At 46.6% G+C, this 17557-nt stretch overlaps 2 protein-coding genes across 2 annotated transcripts in view; both read left to right on the forward strand.

The window, feature by feature from the left end:
* Positions 1-1224: 1224 nt before the first annotated feature.
* On the forward strand, positions 1225-14091 carry Psmd13 (proteasome (prosome, macropain) 26S subunit, non-ATPase, 13). The gene is made up of 12 exons (XM_013033337.1): positions 1225-1314; positions 5326-5360; positions 5446-5501; positions 6322-6365; positions 6534-6620; positions 8384-8555; positions 9969-10048; positions 10128-10253; positions 12564-12626; positions 12866-12946; positions 13101-13217; positions 13720-14091. Exons 1-12 carry the CDS (start codon positions 1225-1227, stop codon positions 13813-13815), a joined length of 1047 nt encoding a protein of 348 aa, XP_012888791.1. The 3' UTR covers positions 13816-14091.
* A 3149-nt stretch (positions 14092-17240) lies between these two features.
* The window catches only part of LOC105998567 (pollen-specific leucine-rich repeat extensin-like protein 1), a 1330-nt gene continuing 1013 nt past the window's right edge, over positions 17241-17557 (forward strand). Inside the window, exon 1 of the mRNA XM_013033338.1 lies at positions 17241-17534. Coding sequence (XP_012888792.1) covers positions 17241-17534 — 294 coding nt within the window. The remainder of the gene's footprint in view (positions 17535-17557) is intronic.

A 17557-nucleotide genomic window follows, 5' to 3' on the forward strand; every position in this document is an offset into this window, starting at 1 on the left:
GTGGGTCGCAGGTCGTGGCCGCCCGGGGCCAGCGCGCCGGGGGAGCCGCTCCACCGGGAGCAGCAGGTCCCGGGGCTCCTCCGCGTGTCACGTGTCACAGTGACCTTTCCCACGGCCTGGAGCCCACACCAGTCAGCCGTGCGATTGGTGCGGTCTGCGACCAGTACTTCCGGTCCCTACTTTCCACTTCACGTGGTGCTTCTTGCTCCGGAGAGGTCTCAGAGTTTGGGTTTGTTTAGAAACAGGATGAGATTTAGACGAACCGTAAGTTACCAGCGTTTGGCCAGGCGACTCAAGCCTGTGTCCCTGTCTGGGAGGTGGAGGTCGCTGACTGCAGTTGGAGCCCCAGCAAAAAGGTTAAGAGAGTATCATGACCAAAAGCTATGTGCAGTATGTGGGCCTGTTATCTCAGCCAGAGGGGGAAAAGTAGCTGGCCCTTGTTAGCCCAACAATTTTGTGAAGCAACTTGGAGGATTGCAGCCCAGGCCTACCAGGGAACAAAGCAAACCTTACCTGGTAAATAACCAATGCAAAAAAGGGGGGGGGCTGGACTCAAGAGATAGAGCACCAGCTTAGCAAGTGGAGACCCCGAATTCAATCCCCATTACGGCCCCACCCACCAAAAAAATAAATTACTAGCATTGGGAGCTGCTCCATGAAGAGACAACTCCCATAGTATCCCTCCTACTGATCATGGGACATTTAACAGCCTTCACCCAAACATTCACATGTCTTCATAGTGTCTATCAGTTCTTAGTGTGTGACAAATGGTAGGTAACATTTGATCTGCATTATTAAATATTAGCTTTTAGTGTTTATGTGAAGAGTGTTATGTCATTGTCCTAGAGGTTTTATGTTTTAGCTCACTCCATCCTTTAGCCACAGGTGAGAAAACTGAAGTTGTTTTCTTGCCTCCCCTGAGATACTTGGCTAATAAGTAGGAGAACTTGGATTTCAATATAGTACTGCATAATTTCAGGATTGTTTCCAGTTGAAACAATCACCCTTCGAAGTCTAGAAAGATGTTTTCCATTTCATAGCTGGGAAAACTGACTTAGGATAAAGGAGCTCAAGGTAGCATGACCATTAGTAGCAGAGTCTTAGCATTCTTTACACTGTGCCCTATAAAGAATAAGGAAACTGGTTAGCATTTGTTGTTTGCTAGGACTGTCAAGGTTGAAAATATTTGTGACTTCATGTTCGTTTATGGCTCTAAAGGACATAATGTTTTTCAGGTTGTGGCATCAGCTGACACTTCAGGTGCTTGATTTTGTGCAAGACCCGTGCTTTGCCCAAGGAGATGGTCTCATTAAGGTAAATCATTTATGGTGATAAGTCAGATTATATGAATATGTTTAAGGACTTTCTAACTGCTTTGTGATGATCATAATGAGATCAAATCACTTTATGCCAGGGATTGTTGTAGGCACTTTCTATATTTGTTTTATAACTTTGGGGAACAGCTACTACTTGTAACTTTGTGGTTGTTGTTCTTTCTTTTTTCCTAGAAGCAGACCTAAGAGTTAAATGATTAACTTACCTAACAAGTCACAGAAGAGCTTTCAGAGACAGATATTGTCTCAGCTGGAATGGTGGCTCACAGCTATAATCCCAGCAACATGGGAATTATAGGTAGAGCATTATTCCTGGAGGCCAACCCAGGCAAAAAGTGGCAGACCCTATCTGAAAAATAACAACACAAAAGGGCTTAATGTGTGGTCAATTGGTAGAATGCTTACCTCACATTGACAAGGTCCAGAGTTCAAACCCCAGTATCACCCAAAGGAAAGAAAACTACAATTTTTGTTTCTATGATTCTAGACTGGAGCTGGGAATGAGACTGAGTTGTAGTTTGTGCTTAGCATTCATGCAGCCTGGTGTTTTATCCTTAGCACCACCAAAACAAAATAAACACAGTGAAATGGTATATAATCTCAGGAGACTCAGTCAAGAGGATCATAAGTTCAATGGCCTAGGCAATATAGTGAGAGTTGTCTTTTTTTTGTTTTTTTGTTTTTGTTTTTTTTGGGGGGTCCGGTCGTGGGGCCTGAACTCTGGGCCTGGGCGCTGTCCTTTAGCTCTTCAGCTCAAGGCTAGCACTCTACCACTTGAGACAGAGCGCTACTTCCGGGCTTTTTTCTTTTTGCTTATGTGGTGCTGAGGAATCAAACCCAGGGCCTCAGGCATGCAAGGCAAGCGCTCTACCACTGAGCCACAATCCCAGCCCCTGTTTTTTTGTTTTTGTTTTGGCCAGGTACTGGTGGCACATTCCTGTAATTCTAGCTATTCAAGAGGCTGAGATCTGAGGAGCATGATTTGAAGCCAGCCCAGGCTGGAAAGTCCAGAAGACTCTTGAGTGGTAGAGCACTAGCCTTAAGCATAAAAGCTTATGGACAATGCCCAAGCCCTGACTTCAAGTCCTAGGACTAGCACCACAAGAAAAGGCCAGGTGCTGGTGTCTCATGCCTGTACTCTTAGGAGGTTGAGATCTGAGTTCAAAGCCAGCTCAGGTAGGAAAATCTGTTAGACTCTTACATCTAATAAATTACCCCCCCCCCCAAAAAAAAAAGCTGGAGGTGGAGCTGTGGCTCAAGTAGTAGAGTGCTAGCCTTGAGTAGAAAAGCTCAGGGAAGTCTGTAATCCTAGTTACTCAGGAGGCTGAGATCTGAGGATTGAGGTTCAAAGCCATCCCAGGCAGGAAAGTCTGTGAGACTCTTATCTCCAATAAACTGGAAGTGGCGCTATGGCTCAAGCAGTAGAACGCTCTCTTGAGCTGAAGAGCGCAGGGTCAGTGCCCAAGCCCAGATTTCAAGCCCCACAACCGACAAAAAAAAAGCTCAGGGAAGCCGGGCACTGGTGGTTCATGCCTGTAATCCTAGCTACTCAGGAGGCTGAGATTGAGGATCGAGGTTCAAAGCCAGCCCGGGCAGAAGAGACCATGAGACTCCTATCTCCAATAAACCACCAGAAAACCGAAAGTGGCGCTGTAGCTCAAGTGGTAGAGCGCTTACCTTGAGCTGAAGAGCGCCCAGGCCCAGCGTTCAAGCCCCACGGCCAACCAAAAAAAAAAAAAGCTCAGGGACTGTGGCCAAGGCCCTGAATTAAAGTCCCAGGGCTGCACACACACACACAAAGAAGAGAATAGATAGATATAGATGAATGAAATAAAATTCTAGCTTAAAGTATTACCTTATAACATGTCTAGGTATCTTTTATTATTTACACATTTTTTCAGTGTCATGTAGGCCAGGGTAGTCTAGAACTTCCATCCTCTTCTATCTTAAGCTTCTTAAGAACTGAGATTATAATCCCGAACCACTTTGGTTTTTTGTTGCTGTTGTATTTTACTTCAGGGAAACTGTTCCAAAAGAATAGAAAGTTCAAGATAGTGGATGATACAAAGAAAGATTTTAGATAATTCTCACTCCCCTTCTTTACCACTCTGCTTGTGGAAATACTTCTGACCTTAGTAATGTAGAAACAATATTTGTTCACTTGAGAGCAATAGGATTGAAGGGGCAACAGCATAATATGCTGCTTTTGTAATAGATTACTTTGAGGATTTGTCAGCCGGAAAGGGGAAAAAACTTTCTAGCCTGAGTCCCCTGAAAGAATTCAGAAGCCTCTTGAGATCTTCTCGGGCATCTTTCTCTGATTTTGAATGAATCAGATTTCTATTGATAGCGCACCTATAATTGTAACGTGAGTTATTTTTTCTGAATACATTATTTTGTTTATATTGTTTATTTGTGTGTGAGTGTGTGTGCCAGTCCTGGGTCTTGAACTCAAGGTTTTATGCTTTCTCTTGGCTTTTTTGCTCAAAGCTAGTGCTCTAGCAGTTGAACCATGCCTCCACTTCTGGTTAGTTGGAGAGGAGAGTCTCAGAGACTTTGAGATTCAAAACCTGAGCTGGCTTTGAACCGCAGTCCTCAGATCTCAGCCTCCTAAGTAGCTAGGATTATAGATATGAGCCACCAGCACTTAATGCATTATATAGCACATACTGAAGCTTACCACTTTGCCACGCCACCTCCTAAAGCTGAAAACTTTTTTTGTGTTTTTTTTAAAAAATATTATTACTATTATTATTTGACTGTTGTGGGGCCTGAACTCTGGGCCTGGGCACTGTCCCTCAGCTCTTCAGCTCAAGGCTAGCGCTCTACCACTTGAATCACAGCACCACTTCCACAGCACCGCTTCCAGCTTTTTCTGCTTATGTGGTGCTCAGGAATCGAACCCTCATGCATGCAAGACAAGCACTCTACCACTGAGCCACGTTCCCAGCCCCTTTTTATGGTTTATATCCATCAATTTGCCACTCTACTACTCAAAATAACTTGCAATTGTCTGTAAGCATATTTTTGCTGACCATTGGAAAAATGATAAATAAAAAAGTATGAATAGTTCTCCAAGGTTCTACATCCTATAGTGAAATATAGTTCATTGTTATCCTTTGCAGTCTTAACCTTTGAATTGTTTATATATGGCAAAGTGTTCACTCAGCTCTTGTAGTAATATGACACTCAGCAGATTTGAGTTCACTTTTTCATAGATATATAAACTTTGAAAGTTGTTAAGACCAAGTTCACATAGTGTAAAATGAATGGTATTCATTAATACAGTCACTAGAAGTAATTTTTAGTTTCTGTTTTTTGTTTATGTACTCCATCAATTTAAAAAAAAAATCAGCAAACTTTTTGAGGAATAATCCCCCTGTTGGGAGGATGATTATATTTATTTAGATGATTGTATGCTAGATGTAAATAACTAACTGACACAGCAACATTTCCATCTTGCTGCTTTGTATTCTAGAGAACTATCATGCTCGTTTCAAAATTGAAGTTATCTGGAGGTTTCTTCTCTTTACCCACCATGAACACTCCCTTTCCCCAGCTAACCTAGTTGTGACCTCAGAAGTTCATTGTCAACCTGCCTTCCCTGTGCCCAGCCCACATCTGATCATATCTGGTCCAACTTATTAGCATGTCTTTGTATCCTCAACAATGCTCTGTTCCACTGTCTTTCAGTCTTCTTCTTCCAGTGGTCTCAGTGTTCTCTTGTGTTTTTCTCTGTCCCTAGTTTTATTTTCCTAGTTCAGCCCGGCCTAGAGAAGAATCTAATCTCCAGTGTCTTCTACCTTGTCCTTCAGAATCAGTGCAATCTGTTCATGTCTGCCATCTCCTCAGCTACTTTGTATATGATGGGCATTTTGATTTACACCTGGTAATACTGATGCAGCTTCTTTAACTAAAAATAGTGGTTTTGACATCTGATTTTGCAGAATGAAAGACATCCTGTACTTACTCTTCTGTTTTGGTTTCACAGCTTTATGAAAATTTCATTAGTGAATTTGAACACAGGTAAAAACCTTTTATTAGTTATTTACTTTGAAAATAAATATGTTGATATTTTTTGACACTCAAAAGCTGGTGGTTTTTATTTCAGGGTGAACCCTTTGTCCCTGGTAGAAATTATTCTTCACGTGGTTAGACAAATGACCGGTAAGCCTCATTTTGTTTCATAGTAGAACAGATCGAATGGTAGTTAAAGTGATCTTGAAATAGGCTTTTAACTGAATGGAAATGTAATTTAATAGACAGTATCAGATTGGCTGGGAGGAGTGCACACTTTGAATCCTTGTACTCTGGAAGCTAAGGCAGGTGAATCACAAGTGCAAATATAGCCTAGGCTATGTAGTAAAAAAACTTGTCTTTAAAAAAAAAAAGCCAGTCACTGGTGGCTCACACCTGTAATCTGAGGGTTCTGGTTCGAAGCTGAGGATTGTGGTTTGAAGCCAGCCCAGGCAGAAAAATCTGTGAGATTTATCTCCTTATTTCCAATTAAACACACACACACAAAACAAGCGGAGCTGTAGTTCAAGTGGTAGAGTAGTAAAGAGCAAAAAAGCTCAGGGACAACACTCAAGCTCTGAATTCAAGCCCCAGGACCAGCACCAAAAAACCCCACTGGCACATACTTGTAATCTCAACTACTACATTGGGTAGTTGGATTTAGAAGATCATGGTTCCAGCAAAAATTAAATGAGATAGGGTTTATCTCAACAAGCCTAGGCTAAGGGCCAAGACCTTACCTGAAAAATAACTAAAGCAGTAAGGGCTGGAGGTTGGCTCAAGTGGTAGAGCACGTGCCTGACAATCACAAAGCCCTGAGCTCAATCCCCATACTGCCAAGGAAAGAGAAAGAAAAAAACATTAGATTGAGTTAAGTTTTTATTACACCTTCTGATCTAACCTTGCAAGGTCTTGGCTAGTAGAAACTCGGCTGCTGGTAAGCCTGACTTTGTTCTTCTTTCTCTTCTAGATCCTAATGTGGCTCTTACTTTTCTGGAAAAGACTCGTGAGAAGGTGAATGTAAAGTTTTAACAGCACCTGTGGGAATATATGAGATTTGAATGTTCCTCTTTAGAAGCCTTAAATCTCCTGGCATGAAAGTGAGATCAGTGACTGAGTAGTGGCTCACTTTGTGAATTTGCTGCCCACATTCTGAGTTTCTCTTGTTTTTGATATTGTTAGGTAAAAAGTAGCGATGAGGCAGTGATCCTATGTAAAACAGCAATTGGAGCCTTAAAATTAAACATTGGGGACTTACAGGCTACAAAGGTAAGGTCACCATAATACCTGTTTATCTGTGGTTTAAAACTGGGAATGGGGGGGAACCAAAAAAAAAAAAACTTCCCTTCTCTTTAACTGTTAACTCAAAATAGTTTTGAGTTATAGAAAAAGTGCAAAATAGCAAACACTCATATTTCTTTTTTTTTTCCCTTCTTTGTTCTGCTGATAGGTCTTTGAATTCTGTGCTTGGGTGCTCTCCCTTAGCTTTTTTGCTCAAGGCTGGTGCTCTACTATTTGAGCCATAGCTTCACTTCTGGCTTTTTGGTGGTTAATTGTAGATAAGAGTCTCAGACTTTTGTGCTAAGGCTAGCTTTGCACTCTAATCCTCAGATCTCAACCTCCTGAGAATCTAGGATTACAGGCATGAACAACCTGCACTGAGTTAATCCAGATTCCCCAGTGATTACATTTTGCCACTTTTGCCTAATTGTGTGTGTGCATGCGTGTGTGTGTGATTTTCTTTCTCAAAATCATTTCATAGTGAGTTGTTCATATGCAGCCTGCTATCCTTAAAACAAAAGAACACTGCCTGTGTGACCACGGCTTTCCATTCTGTCAGATCTCCACTTCACCTTGGCTAGGTGACATTCCTGGGCTCTGGCTGGCCAGGTGCCGCCTCCTCACTACTGGCAGGTCATGTGCTCCTCCATCTTCTTTCTGCCTCAGAAACTCTTGTTGAAGTTTCCTGTCTTGCCGTTCTTTTATCTTTGTTCAGTGTGGGGGACAAATGTGGATTACGGTTAGCAGTGAGACCAAAGTATATAGTTAGTCCTTGGGTGGTAAAGGGGAGGAGGCTGGGGTGGGGCTAGTCCTGAGACTTGAACTCAGGGCCTGGGCATTGTCCCTGATGAGCTTTTTAGCACTACCACTTGAGCCACAGTTCCACTTTGGGTTCTTTGGTGCTTGATTCGAGAAAAGTCTTAACAGACTTTCTTGCCCAGGCTGGCTTTGAACCTTGATCCTCAGATCTCAGCCTCCTGAGTCACTAGGATTATAGATGCCTGGCTAGTCATCTATTTTGTTTAACCAGAGACTGCATGTATTTTGTTTTGTCTGGTTTTGATTTTGGTAACCATGATATTAATGAAAATAGGTTGGGGGGGTAAGGGTTGGAAGTTCTCCTTGCCTTTTAATTATTGCAAGGATCTTGTGCAGACACATGGCCACTGTGAGACAGTAAGGAATTCTGTAACTGGCCATCCTTGAGTTCCAACCAGGTCAGGAGCAGAGCAGCATATGCAGTAAGCACACTGTGCTCCCAACCCTGTTCCTCCTCAGTGGGGCCTCAGTGCATACTTCCTTGTCCAGGCAGATGTGTACAACTCTTAGTCTCTACTCCTCAGGTTTTAGGGCCATCATGTATAGATATAGGCAACTTTTACCCAAGTTTTCTTTTACCGCGTATTGTTTCACGACTTACAAATGTGGTGAATATATAAGCTGGGTGGGATATAAGTTGCTTCTACACGTAATTTATTACCATCTCTGTGCCTAGTGTATTGTGTATGTGAGCAGTCTCCCATGTGTGTTTCTGGAGAAGAATTGAGTATGAGGTGTGTGAGCCCCCAGACTCCTGATGCTTCCTGCCTTTGTCTCTTGATATTTTTATGTCATTGAACTCTTGCAAATTTACTAGATGTTAAGTTTTCTAGTGTCGCGTTTATCAGTGCCTCACTTTGCAGTATATGCTTTTTGTTTTTGTTACTTTTTAAATCTTTAAATTGGAGGACGATTACACTTCCTGTGTGTAGGAGACAATTGAAGATGTGGAAGAGATGCTCAGCAGCCTCCCCGGAGTGACGTCCGTTCATAGTCGTTTCTATGACCTATCCAGTAAATACTACCAAACAATTGGGAACCATGCATCCTACTACAAGGACGCTCTGCGGTTTCTGGGCTGCGTTGACATCAAGGATCTACCAGGTAACAGAGCCTTTTCAGTTCATGTCACACAGGCATATTGCTGAGCACAGCAGTTATGAGGTGCTGGACGAAGTAGGTTCAGCTTCATTCAGGTGGGTTCATCCTCTGAAGTAAAGTAGAAAGATTCTATAGCTCTGGTTTATATCTTATTGGTCTCCAGCACTTAATGTGTATGACAGCAAGGCTAAGTCCTACTAATACCCTTCATCTTCTCCAGGTCCATACTGTTACCTAAGTCAGAGGTCTTACAGGAAGTATAGTATGTGATACAAGGACCTTCTGATCTGCAAGATGGAGGTCCCTGAAATTCCCTAGAGCTGAGGGCTTCTGAAAACCAAGCTCTGGGTTAGAGTCTTTCAAGGATCTGACAAGTAGAAAGAAAGTTGACCAGAGCTTTGGGAAAGAAAGAAAAGTATGCATTTGCATAAAAATTTCAGCATAAGCTGGGTACTGGTAGCTCATGCCGTAATCTTAGAATCACAGTTCAAAGCCAGCCAGGACAGGAAAGTCTGAGCTTTTTGTTTTGGAGGCGGGGGTCAGTTCTGGGGTTCAAACTCTGGGTCTGGGCACTGTCTCTGAGCTCTCCAGCTCAAGGCAAGTGCTCTACCACTGAGCCAGAGTGCCACTTCAGTTTTCAGGTGGTAAATTGGAGATAGGCATCTCACAGACTTTCCTGCCTAGGCTGGCTTTGATCTGTGATCCTCAGATAGCAGCACCCTGAGTAGCTAGGATTATAAGCATGAGCCACAGGTACCAAGCTGTGAGAATGTTATCTCCACTAAAACTACCTAAAAAGCCAAAAGGGAAGCTGTGGCTCAAGAGGTAGTATCAGCCTTGAGCAAAAGAAGCTCAAAGAAAGCACCCAGGCCCTGAGTTCAAGTCTCCTCCCCACCCCTCTCCCCACCCCCCAAAAAAACCAAAACAACAGTATAGTGTAGATAGACCTCAAAATATGCTGGTGAAGCTAAGGGATCGGAAACTCTAAAAAATGCTGGTGCAGCTTTGCAGAAAAGCAACTACTGCAGCCCAGAGAATAAAGGGCTTGATGTCAAGGGAGCAGGAAGCTCGCTTGTTCTAGTTTTAAGAAGTGCAGACTTAGGTGACATTCAGACAGCTGAGTGGCAGTTTTACTTCCCATGGCAGGACCAGGACGGTTCTAAGGAGCCCATTACTCTGGAAAGAACAAACTGAATGTTGAACAAATTCACATGCATTTTGGAAACAATTAGTGATCTGATTGCTCCATCCATAGCATTCATTTCTATGTGATTCCTGTTGTAACTCAGATTGGCTCAACACTTTAAGAAGCTGCTGCCAAGACTGTGTTCTCTTACTTGTGTTGTGTTTTGTTACTTTGTTTGGCTTTTCAAGGCCAAACAAGACTTGGATATGATTGGTATATTCTTGTCTCAGTGTCAGAGCAGCAGGAGAGAGCCTTCACACTGGGGCTCGCCGGACTCCTCGGCGAGGGAGTTTTTAACTTTGGAGAACTTGTAAGTTGACCTGTATAGATTCCTTGATGGAGCAGGGGAGAGGGAGGCTGCCTTCTGCCTGCTGATGTCCTCTCCACAGCTCATGCACCCTGTACTGGAGTCTCTGAGAAGCACTGACCGGCAGTGGCTGATTGATACCCTTTATGCCTTCAACAGCGGCGCTGTAGACAGATTCCAGACACTTAAGACTGCCTGGGGTCAGCAGGTAGGTCCCGTGTGCCACTGGCTACACGTGTCCACTCACCAAACAAGTACTCACCTGGCCTTTGCTCTACACGTGCCTAGCGCCCAGGAGGCCTTGGCACAGAGGGGGCAGTAGCACACCAGGCCTTATTCATAGAATAAGGCAGCAGATGGTCAGTGATGCTTAACCCTAAAGAAAGAGTAGAAGGTGTATAAAAGAGCAGTACGTACATACACCTTCATCTGTACGGAAGGTGCAGATAAAAAGGTGTCAACCTCCTGAGGGAAGAACTGGCCTGGGCGTTAGAAGAACAGAATCAGCACCTTCGTCAGAGCTGGATCAAAGGATGTTACCCACCCTCCGGGGAAACGTGAAATAGTAAGGGAAAAGCAAATGCTTAGTATGCTTGCTAAACTGAGTAAGCATGTGTGTGCAGCAACATAAGCAGGCAGTCACTTAGTGTGAGAAAGAGTGGGGAAAATGCAAGGAGAGGGAGTCATTCTCCAGGAATACAGGGTGGGGGGCACACAGGAGCATGGTGGTGGGAGGAGTTAAAAGAGGTGCTTAGTGATAAGTCAAGCCTTTTTTAGTGAAACTAGTAGCAAAATTGCTGGAATGTTAACTGTAGTAGGAATTGTGGTTGTGTTGATTATGTATTTTCCTGAAACTTCCACTTTCTTAAAGCTTAAACTTGCAAAGTTCATATATAATGGAGCAGGATGGGTATGAACGTAGGATCCCAGAGGAGGCAAGAAGTACTAGACTTAGTCGGCCTTAACTGAGTCTGTGTACTGGCATCTGTGCAGAAATGTGCGCTCAGAGAGTGGGCACAGTGACCCATACCTGTAGTCCCAGCTGCAGTCAGACAATCGCTTGAGCCTTGCACTTGGAAACTGGCTTGAGCAACATTAGAAGACCTTGTCAAAAAAAAAAAAAAAAAAAGCTGGGTACAGTAGCTCACACCTGTAATCCCAACTACTTGGGAAGTAAAGATAGTAAGATCAGGCCTTGAGGTTAGTCCAGGGAAAAAAGCTAGCAAGATTCCATCTTCATGAGCCAGCTTTCGTGTTACCTTCCTCCAGCTGTACAGAAAACACTGCTGTCTGGGTGAGTGGATGTGTCAATATGTCCATCCCTGATGTCCCCCTACCTGAAAAGTAAAGAAAGCAGAAGGCTAGGAGCATGATATAGGCGGTAGACAACCTGTCTACCAAACATAAGGCTAAATTCAAACCTCAGTAGCCACCCACCCCCCCAGAGAGGGGTGGGGGGGACCACACCAATTGGCTAGCCATAGCAGTTTATAAAGGGAGAATAAGATCAGAGGTTCGTTATACCAATGACTATGCTGGAAGCTCCTGCTGAGGAGAGTAAGGTTTCATTATCATTTCTTGTTTTTTATCTTGAGATGGAATCTCACTGTATTTCCCGGGCTGACTTGTGGGCCAGGAGATCCTCCCACCTCAGTCTCCCAAGTGCTAGGGTTGTAGGTGCAAACCACTCTGTGTGCTGCTGTGTGGTATCAGTGTTGCATTAAGTCATCAACTGCGATTAGTTTAATTCTGTGTTCACCAAATAACTTGCTGGTCTGTTAATATGCAGGCCTCACAAAAGAGTGCTAGTTCATATTAGAACATGATTTTCCATTATAAACCAGACACTTGTTACTTGATTCAGCACTTGTCACTTGATTCAGGACTCAGGGGCTCCTCAGAGGAGTTCTTCTGCACCATGCTGATGGATAGCAACGCCACTGGGAGCCTCCAGGAACACAGGACAAGTCCTTTCCTGGAGGTGCCTATGCCAAGAGAGGCTGGGGGTACCTGGCAGTGTTTGTGATACCATTACTAATCTTGTCTCACAGAGTCCTTGTTGGTAGAAACAGCTCATAAAAGTCTTTCATTTCCTGCATAAAAGGAAGTTAGTATATTATTTGTCAATGAACTTTATCAACCCACAGTATAATATTTTGGGTTTGCCCAGTTTCTTTTTGTTGAATGCACCATAATAAAGCCTAGGTTAAGCCCAACACTGATGGCTCGTGTCTGTAATCCTAGCTGCTCAGGAGTCTGAAATACAGGATGAGGACTGCAATTCAAAGCTAGCCAGGGCAGGAAAGTCTGTGAGACTCCTGTATCCATTAAACTATCCAAACAGCCAGAAGTGGAGCTGTGGCTCAAGTGGTAGAGTGCTATCCTTGAGCAAAGGAAACTCAGAGACAGCCCAGGCCCTGAGTTCAAGCCACAGGACCAGCACAAAACAAAAACAAAAAACACCTAGGTTAAGTAATTGATCAGCTGAAACATGAAAGACGTCTCTGTCTTTTTGCAGCCTGATTTAGCAGCCAATGAAGCCCAGCTTCTGAGGAAGATCCAGTTGCTGTGCCTGATGGAGGTAAGAAGCACCCGGAAGCAGTCTGTCCATGCATCGGGGCTGCCATCAGGCTGCTGGACCCTGAGGGCCCCTCCCACCTTTCCTGAGTTTCTTTATAGTGAAATACATGGCTGCAGTATGTGGGATACTAACAAGGGGGTTCTCCATTTTCAGAGTAGGCTTTGACCAAAAAATCCTGACCAATCAGTTCTCCGACCATTCTTATTTGGAAAAATTGTTTTAAATAACATTTTTTTCAGATGACTTTCACACGGCCTGCCAATCACCGACAGCTTACTTTTGAAGAAATTGCCAAAAGTGCTAAAATCACAGTGAATGAGGTACAGTTCTTGGCCTGGGGTACTGAAGAGCTCAGGCAGCTGAATGTGTGTCTTCCAGGCAGAGCACTGTGCCCCTGCCCGTTCCCCCACCCCACCCTGCCAGCAGAAGCAGTATTGTCTGCACCCAGAGTGTCTCACACAAGTCCTCCAACAGGTGGAGTTGCTGGTGATGAAGGCGCTCTCAGTGGGACTGGTGAGAGGCAGCATAGATGAGGTGGACAAGCGGGTGCACATGACCTGGGTGCAGCCCCGCGTGCTGGACCTGCAGCAGGTGAGGTGACTGAGGCTGCCCACCTTCCCAGAGCCAGGCCGCACCGGTGCGGTCACACGCCACTTCCTGTGGACACGTGACACCTGGCAGGGAGTCACTGCTCAACAGGAGGGTTAGAGATGGGATTACCGCGATAGGAAGTCAGCTTCACGTACCTAGGGTTTGAGCACTGCATTTAGAAGCTTAGAGTGACAACATGCTGGTTATAATCTCAAAATTGGTACTCAAATCAAATGTGTTCCTGGTTTTGTGATTTGAGCTCAAATCCTTCTTACTCGCATTGCTGGAATTTAATCCTGCAGATTTCCTCTATTCTCACCTGTTTTCTTTAATAATGTCCTTGTGATAAGAATTAACAGGGGTGATCATATCACACACACACCCCTACCCCCAGCTCTGATATTCTTACCACTGCCCCGGGAGTGATCTGGAGACAAAACATGGTCCTGTGTTGCCTGTGACTTACGCATGTCCTGACACACTGGTCCTGATTTGCCTTCAGATCACAGGAATGAAGGACCGACTGGAGCTGTGGTGCACTGATGTGAAGAGCATGGAGATGCTGGTAGAGCACCAGGCTCAGGACATCCTTACCTAGAGCCGCTGTGCTCCAGCCCAGCCTCACCCAAGGAGGCATTTCCTGGCCCAGGAAACTGGCAGCAGAGATGATTACCTGTGTTCAGTTGGGCTGGGGGTTGGGGTCCTGCTCGCCCTCTGGAAAAGCAGCCTGGGTGGTGAAAGGGTCCTTCAGGCCTCAGATGATGAGGAGGAGATTGAAAGTGGAATCCGTAGTTCCACCCATGTCCACCTGCTGGATCTTTACCTGTGCAGTTCAGAAATGTTCTGACAATAAACGCCTTTGCTTTGTCCTGTTTACGGTTCTTAGCTCTCAGGCTTCGCCTATACCTAAAGATAGCCTGCCCTAGAACTTGGGGGCCAGGGCCTTCGCTCTACCTCCTCACTTTCCACTGCACACAGGATTGGGGCAGAGGCTTGTGCTCAGTCACCTAAGGAGCAAGTCCTGTCCTTATTGTCAGATGCCATAGTGACCTTTCTCCTTCCGCCCCCTCTGCCTTCAGGGATCCATGCATTCACACCCGTGTCACCTTTGCCTCCTCTAAAGCAGGGCACCCCGACCTGAGCAAGGGTTGGGTGAGAGTCCGCGTGAAGGCGGGGAAGGGTTAATGTGACCTCGGGGCTGTGCACGGTATGGCTCCAGTGCCTTCATGCTGAGAGCTTTTCCTGCAGCTCTCCAAGTGAGGTAAGACCCACCTGCAGGGATCGGGAAGCTGACGAAGGTCACCATCCCAGCAGCCCGTTCCTGACAGAAAAGCACACGTGAGTCACAGGGCCATGGGAAGCTTCCAGCCTGACTACCAGAGGAAGTCTGACTGCCCCAGTCCACAGGGACCCGCAGTGTGGAGCTCAGTCTCAGGCAGAAGCAGCCTCCACAGCTAGGTGGCGCTGCCCCTGCCTCCTGGCAAGGGCCAGCCGTCATCTCCATCTGCCTTCCGCTTGTCAGCGGTGTTAGCAGGTTGGCAGCCTCTGTCCCTGCAGGAGGACTAGCCTTGGGCTCCTGCCAGCACACCGTGTGCATTCACTTCCCGGCTGTGGCTGTATGCTGGGGTGCAGTGCAGAATGGCTGAGCCACTGAGAGTTAACTGCGGCGGACAAGGCCCGACTCCCTGTGCTGCATGACTGAGTATGGTGTGCAGAGGTGACCCCACTCGGAGCTTGGTGTTCTTGGTTCTGAACTTGGGGGACCAGACTCAGAACCAGGCCAACATCCGCAGTTCCCGCCTGAAAAGGGCCAGCTAGAGATTAGCCCTTCCTGTTTAATCCCTAGAATTTGAGAACAAATTTGGCCTAGAACAGGAACCTTCGTCTGAATTCATGCTTAGCTATGTCATCATGAGCAAATGACCTGGATTTTGTTTTATTGGTAATTAAGCACACTCCTGAGCTCCACCAGCATAGTTACTATTTGCGTCTTCGCTCTGCACCTGCACCCTGATCCACCTGAGTATCTCGGCTGGTTGTGCCCAGATACCAGAGACCTGAGAAGGGAGAGTCCAGCTCTGCATTTTAGGACCCCTTGAGTTACCTGGTCTTCCGGCAATGGCATCTGGGCCCCTCCTGGCATTTCATGCACCGCCAGCCACAGCACTGACCTCTAACACCAAGGTCACCTCTCCTTTACCACCCAAGAAATGGGCCCAGTCCTCAAGATGGCCCACGGCTGCCTTGGGGGACACCATGGGATCGGGGGGGGTTCTGGCTCGTTTGGTGCAGACATGGACCTTGGAAACCACCTGGCCCCTGAGGGGTTTGGAGTCACTGCAGGGTAGGGAACAACCTTAGCAAGGTTCTGTAGGGTACCTCCCTGCGTTCCAGCCAGGTGGCCGGAAGCTACAGCCGTCCCTTCTGGTCACAGGACTTGGCAGAAAGGACACCTGCTGGGGAGAGCATGGCCTGGCATGTGGCCTTGCAATGACTGAGGGGCTTGAGGCAGCTCTGGAAAGGGTGTTCACTCCACAGTGAAGCGGACCGGAGGGAGGTGGGCTTGAACTGCAAGAGGAGAAAGGCGGCAAGATTGAAAATAAACCTTGAAGTGCCGGCCATACGACTGTACAACCAGAGCTGCTTCCTCTCCAGCTCGGGAGGGCTGGCCCAGCTGCAGCCTTCCCTTCTCAGATGACGCCCTCACCACCAGCTGTTCCAGAAGCCTGCTCAGAACACCGTACGGTCCTCCCAGCGACACCCTCCTTCCCCAGTGGGCTTCCAGTCGCGCTGCAGAACTCAGCAGATACTTCCTGAGGCCCAAATTCCAGGCACCTCATGTTAGCTCTGGGAAATCAACACAAGATTCATTACATTGTAGCCATTGGAAAACACTTCAGACATCTTCAGAGGTACACCTCATTGCCCAGGTTCAAACAGAAGAGGAGACAGTGTGAAGTATGAAATCGCTACAGCAGTCTCAATGGCTGGGAAGGTGGCTCAGTGGTAGAGCGCTCGCCTTGCACACACGAGGCCCCAGGTTTGATTCCTCAGCACCACATACACAGAAAAAACCACAGTGGCGCTGTGGCTCAAGTGATAGAGCACTAGTCTTGAGCTGAAGAGCTGAGGAACAGTGCCTGGGCCCAGAGTTCAGGCCCCATGACTGAAAAAAAACCAGTCTCAAGTCACAGGTACAGCGCAGTTGACCATTAGTGCTCAAGTCTTTGTCTCTGGGGAGCTGGAAGATGGTCTGTAGACTTTGCTGGTTTTCTTCATGATAAGGCGTTGCCAGTTGGGGAGCAGTTTTTCTCTTGCCACAAGGTGGTTATAGTGAATTTTGTTCTTCATGGAGCCCAAGGTAATTACAAAGTAACTTCAGAAGTAAGGTTCAGAGTAAAGAGCACAGATGCAAAGTGGGACAGCCAAGTGAATTTTAGTTAATTCACAGGCCGAGCAAAAGCATCGCTTCCACTGTCTACAAACTAGGCCCTGGACCGTGGTGGCACTGTCCAGCTCGCTCTGGTACTGGCTGGGCTCTGGCATTCCCTGGACTCTAACTTTTCTGCTCTCTGGGGACTGTCTCACCCTTCTCTCCATGTAAGCCCCCAGCCCTCCTTTGGGCCTGTCTGTGCTACCTCCATTACCACCACTCCACCTCCTCCTCCTCCCCCCCGCCCCCCAACCAAGCACCATCGCCAGCCTTCATCTCCTCCACTTCATCTATCCTCTGCCTGACATCTGATGGCCCCAGGTCCCCTGCAACCTCTCCACCCACCTTCTCCCCTACCTTGTTAGGCCCTGGACCCTCCCAGCTGTCCCTTATCAGTCCTGACCTTTAGTCAGTCCTGACCTCCAGCCCCACCACATGGCAGTCTTCCCATGCCCCTTCCTTTTCCAGGCCCCAAATGTCTGGGCAGCAGCTTCCATTCTCACATTGGTCTCACCAACAGCACTATGTCAGCGCTCCTCATCCAATCCCAGATCCAATCCTTGTGGACAATCAGGTCTGATCATCAATGGATGCCTCTGCTCCATGTCCTGCAACAGGCTTCACAAACCTCCGTCCCAGAGCCCCAAGCCCAAGAGACCTGGTCTCCAGAGCCCCAAGCCCAAGAGACCTGGTCACCAGAGCCCAAGAGACCTAGTCACCAGAGCCCAAGAGACCTGGTCACCAGAGCCCCAAGAGACCTGGTCTCCAGAGCCCAAGAGACCTGGTCTCCAGAGCCCCAAGAGACCTGGTCACCAGAGCCCCAAGCCCAAGAGACCTGGTCTCCAGAGCCCCAAGCCCAAGAGACCTGGTCTCCAGAGCCCCAAGCCCAAGAGACCTGGTCTCCAGA

This window comes from Dipodomys ordii, unplaced genomic scaffold (assembly GCF_000151885.1).
Source record: "Dipodomys ordii isolate 6190 unplaced genomic scaffold, Dord_2.0 Scaffold166, whole genome shotgun sequence".
Classification (NCBI taxonomy): Eukaryota; Metazoa; Chordata; class Mammalia; order Rodentia; family Heteromyidae; genus Dipodomys; species Dipodomys ordii.